This window comes from the organism of the source record quoted next (genome assembly GCF_019968985.1).
Source record: "MAG: Porospora cf. gigantea B chromosome Unknown PgB_NODE_2080_length_4154_cov_194.286, whole genome shotgun sequence".
Lineage (NCBI taxonomy): Eukaryota > Apicomplexa > Conoidasida > Eugregarinorida > Porosporidae > Porospora > Porospora cf. gigantea B.
Genome location: NW_027178793.1, coordinates 78 through 4,154, shown reverse-complemented (window position 1 = coordinate 4,154; position 4,077 = coordinate 78). Strand labels below are relative to the sequence as shown.

Below are 4,077 nucleotides of genomic sequence, written 5' to 3'. Positions count from 1 at the left end.
TCTTGCGGTGGATCAGCAGATTGAGCATGTTGTAGCCCTGTCGGCAGACCTGGAGGCCCAGCTCCACCCAATCTAGCTCCGTGATCTGGAAGAATTTGGTAGACTTGAAAATCTTGAACAGCGATCTTTTCTTCAGTGGCTTAGGTGGGCGCTTATGGAGACTGGACAGAACCCAATTCTTTAGAAGCTTCTGATACGACACCCGAACCTTGACTGGGTGACTCGAGGGAGCGTGCTCTCGGAACCAGTTCTGCACCAGCGGCACGTCGACAGCTCTGCGCATTCGACCGGCTCGAAGGTTGAATGGCCGCGGAGCCCAGAACAACGAAATGCCGTTTGCCGTCGTGTCCGTTGACAGCGGAGAATCCTCAGCCAGAGGGCGGACGTGAGCCGGTAGCACAAAGTCCGGCAGGTCCTCGGACTCCACCGGGTCTTCCGCCATGAGATACTTAGGCATGGGGTTCACGATGGGGTCGAAGTAGAATGGCGGCAGCGTGGGGTCCTCCTGACGGACGTAGACGGACGTCGGGTTGTGGTACTTACACACCGCCACCTTGCGGGGTCGGGAGTTGTACAAGAAGGGAAACGCAATCTTGTACTCCGTGCGTACTGGATGACGGACGATAACTTTGTTGATGTCATTGAACTCGTTCCAGTCTTCATCCTCCTCATGGACGTCTCTGTACAGAGGCTCGAACTTTGGCCCCCCGGGGATCGCCAGGTTTAACGCTTTCGCAGTGTAAAAGGATTTCAAATCGAATAAGTAGAAGTAGTTGTCATCGACGATGTCGGAAAGCACCTGACTAGAAAGTCTGTGCAGCACTCCTAGTTGCTCAAGATCCAGTCGCCAGTTGCGGTATGCTGGGCTGGATACGTGCTCCTTGTCCCATCTCAGAGGTTTGTTATCGTAGAACCAGTCCATGACAGTGGCGTCCTCTTCCTCGTCCAGCGGCATCTGAATAGCCTCCATCGGTTCGACGTCGAGCACGTTGTCTCCGTAGTCCAGGGGAGGCTCTTCGTCGTCGAATGGGGGGAACCGCATTCGCTTGAAGTGCCGTCTGTCGCGCTTCTCTCGTCGCATCATTATCCACATAGTGGACCACTGCGCCACGTAGACAGGCTCGATGACCCAGGGGATCTCGTTCGCAAAGCTTATCGCTCCAGTGATATGATAGAGGGTCTCACAGACCCTGACCTGCTCCCATGGCATGGGCATGTTTTCCAAGAGCTTGTAGACGGCATGGGGGACATACTTCAATGCGCCCTGGAAAATATTAGTCCGTCGGGAGATCGTTTGCTCTTACCAGATGCACTCGCTTATCGTGGCGGAACTTGCGGGACGACATGTCGCCATGGTCTTTGACAATCTTCCTCACGTGCTCTGGTGGCATCGGGGCTTTCTGGTGCAGCTGCTCGGCCCCTGCGTCGGTACGCCGCTTGCCTCCCCAGCGCTTTGCGTTCAGCTGCTGCCACTTCCTGGCCTTCTCGTCCATCAACTCCTCCACAGTTCGAGTTTGACTGTCGTTCCAGCCTTTTGGGGCAGACTCAATGCCCTCTGGTCGTGCGGGCCACTGCTGAGGTTGGCTGAGCATAGGTGGCGAGGAAATTCACGAATTGTACTGTTGGGTCATAGATTGCTTTGATAACGTCATTCACCGAGGAATGTTATGTAGGCCATAGATTGCTTTGACATCATTGACTGTAAGAGGACTCACGCACATCCGCAGCTCCTGAGTGGCTATCGTAAGATGGGGCGTAGCTTGAAGTTACCGAGAAGGGGTGCACGGGGGTGTAGTCCATCGACATAGCCAGGGAGTTCTCAGAGGGGTAGCAGAGAGGCACGCTGACCATAGGGTCAGCCGACGCCCTCGGAGACCTCGCCGTCTGCATTTCTTCCTCCCCGAATTCATCGAGGCCGCATTGTCGTCTCAGCATGAGAACCTGGTCCCTCAGGTGCCACCAGACATCTCCATCGCGGGGATAATATCGGTTCACCGGAATTCCCTTCTCAGGGTATCCCCAGCAGAACTCACATTCCGAGATTCCGAGGGCAGCGTCAGTTGCCGATGGCTTGTCATGGAGTGTCGCTATGTAGGCACATTTGACACCGGTCCCCTGGAATTCGTCACAAAGACAGGCAACGTCACCAGATTGGATGGCGAGGTCGGTGGAGGGCCAGGCAGCAGGAAAGTATTCAAACATGTTGTTCGGATACGTTTATGAAATTCGGGTTATTCTACGTTCATGATATCTTGACATCGTATGACCTCACTAGTTCCTGGACATTTCTGGCAGCCACAGTTAACTCCATCTTTTGTGTCAAGTCGAGCAGCGTGAACGTGTCAAGGAGGATTGCTTCGCTTTCTAGCAGAGATCTGAGCGTCATGGGTTCTATCTTGCCTTTCGTTGACGTCCCTATGAGGTGTCGTCGAAGCAATTTGGTCTTCTTAACGACGTGGCGGGTCTGTTCACGAGGGTCCTCGGCGTACCGCTGGGCCAGGAGGTCCAGCACGCTAAGCAGTGCATCTCGGTGACGGAGGGGAAGTGGTAGTCGCGGGTGTGCTGTGAGGAGAACCGAGAGAGCAAGGTTGATGTTTCGTGTTTGCTCCAACGTCAACACATCCGGCCAGTCCGTAGCAAAGTCGAATATGGGCAAGTCCAGAGGATGAATGTTTTCAACAGTGGTTGTCTTCTCTCTCTCCTTGTTGGCGGCTTCGCGAGCCGTTTCCCATGCCATCAGCAGATCTGTGCTGGTGTCGTTCAGTAGGAAATTAGCTGGCGAAAGGAAAAACGCCTCCGCCTGCATAACAACGAGGAAAAGAGCACTGTCGACATGATTGAGGCTCGTGTCCACCTTCTGCAGCAGAACCAGCGTCTCGCTCACTCTGTTGTCCAGCTCACTAGATTGCCATCCAAAGCGTTCGCCGATCTGCTTCACGAAAACACGAAGCAGACTACGGTTCTCCTCCGGCATAGGAAGGTAGGTGTGCACGTCGTTTAGCACAGCCAAGCATGAGAGTAGGTTGTTGAGCTGGGCGCGTCGCAGAATATCTGGCCACTCGACACTGGCGTTGTGGTATTCTGGAATCGGCCACTGCCGTTCTGCTGGGCTTTTCACTGACCTGCACTGCGGTCTCAACGGAGCCTCATGTACGGACCGCAAGTCGCAGGAGTCGGCTATCTCTTTGGTGAGGTGACAGCTACGAAAGGAGTTCGCGGCATCATGCAGCCTCCAGCCTAAAAGTTCTACATAGTGGCCATCGAAAGGAGGCTGAAACCCTGCATGCAACAACGAGCACTGCGTCGCGTAGTACTGTCTGAGGAAGTCGTCGCAGACAGAGCTCAGCTGGAGGCGGTCCAGCGAGGGGGCATGCTGCATTGCGGAAAGGAGCATCTCTTTTACGTGATTCATTCTATAGTGGAGCGACGTTATGGGGTTGTAGTTGATCGCGAAACGTTGACTGAACAGCTCTCGACGGATCTCTTCGATAGGAATTCCGTGCTGGTGGAGGGCAATCAATCCGAGGAGGCGCTCGTAACGAGCACAGTCTTCCGAATCCGTAACACGAGAGTCGAAATTAAAGTCGGGCATCTGGAAAGGCGTCAAGGGCTCAGAGATCACACTGAACCCCAGAGCTGGGAGAATTGCCGATACATTCATGAATACTAAAATATGATCTATTCAGAGTTTTTACGAAATTCGGCTTCCATCAAAGCAACCACATCACATTCAGAGAAGAGTGAAACTTTCAGAGAAGGGTCAGTCTGGAGTCCCTTCCACGTTCAACAATGGGGTAGTCTGTATGATGAGAACATTCCCGAGTCCCTCTACACCCGTCCAGAAGTATCAGACCTTAAATTGATCTCATTAGATTCGTAACGAGGAATATTGTTTCATCCTAAAAGCCTGGAGTCCCTTTCAGAGTTCAACAAAGGGGTAGTCTGCATTATGAGAACATTCCCCTACACCCGTCCAGAAGTATCAGAGCTTAAATTGATCTCATTAGATTCGTAACGAGGAATATTGTTTCATCCTGGAGTCCCTTCCAGAGTTCAACAATGGGGTAGTCTGCATGA

At 53.1% G+C, this 4,077-nt stretch overlaps 3 protein-coding genes across 4 annotated transcripts; all 3 read right to left on the bottom strand.

Annotated features, from left to right (window-relative positions):
- On the bottom strand, positions 1-1,592 carry KVP17_000342 (uncharacterized protein; the record flags this gene model as incomplete). 2 transcript variants are annotated; one of them, XM_068520610.1, is made up of 2 exons in its annotated part: positions 1-1,264; positions 1,305-1,592. In XM_068520610.1, coding segments are annotated over 2 exons (1,552 nt in total), but the record flags the coding sequence as incomplete, so codon positions are not given. The 2 variants fall into 2 exon arrangements, with proteins under 2 accessions (XP_068377035.1, XP_068377036.1); XM_068520611.1 differs by having other exon boundaries at positions 50-1,264.
- A 100-nt stretch (positions 1,593-1,692) lies between these two features.
- Positions 1,693-2,202, bottom strand: KVP17_000343 (uncharacterized protein; the record flags this gene model as incomplete). Its single annotated transcript, XM_068520612.1, has 1 exon — positions 1,693-2,202. The coding sequence occupies one exon, from the start codon at positions 2,200-2,202 to the stop codon at positions 1,693-1,695; it is 510 nt and encodes a 169-aa protein (XP_068377037.1).
- A 40-nt stretch (positions 2,203-2,242) lies between these two features.
- On the bottom strand, positions 2,243-3,661 carry KVP17_000344 (uncharacterized protein; the record flags this gene model as incomplete). Its single annotated transcript, XM_068520628.1, has 1 exon — positions 2,243-3,661. The coding sequence occupies one exon, from the start codon at positions 3,659-3,661 to the stop codon at positions 2,243-2,245; it is 1,419 nt and encodes a 472-aa protein (XP_068377038.1).
- Between the last annotated feature and the right edge of the window lie 416 nt (positions 3,662-4,077).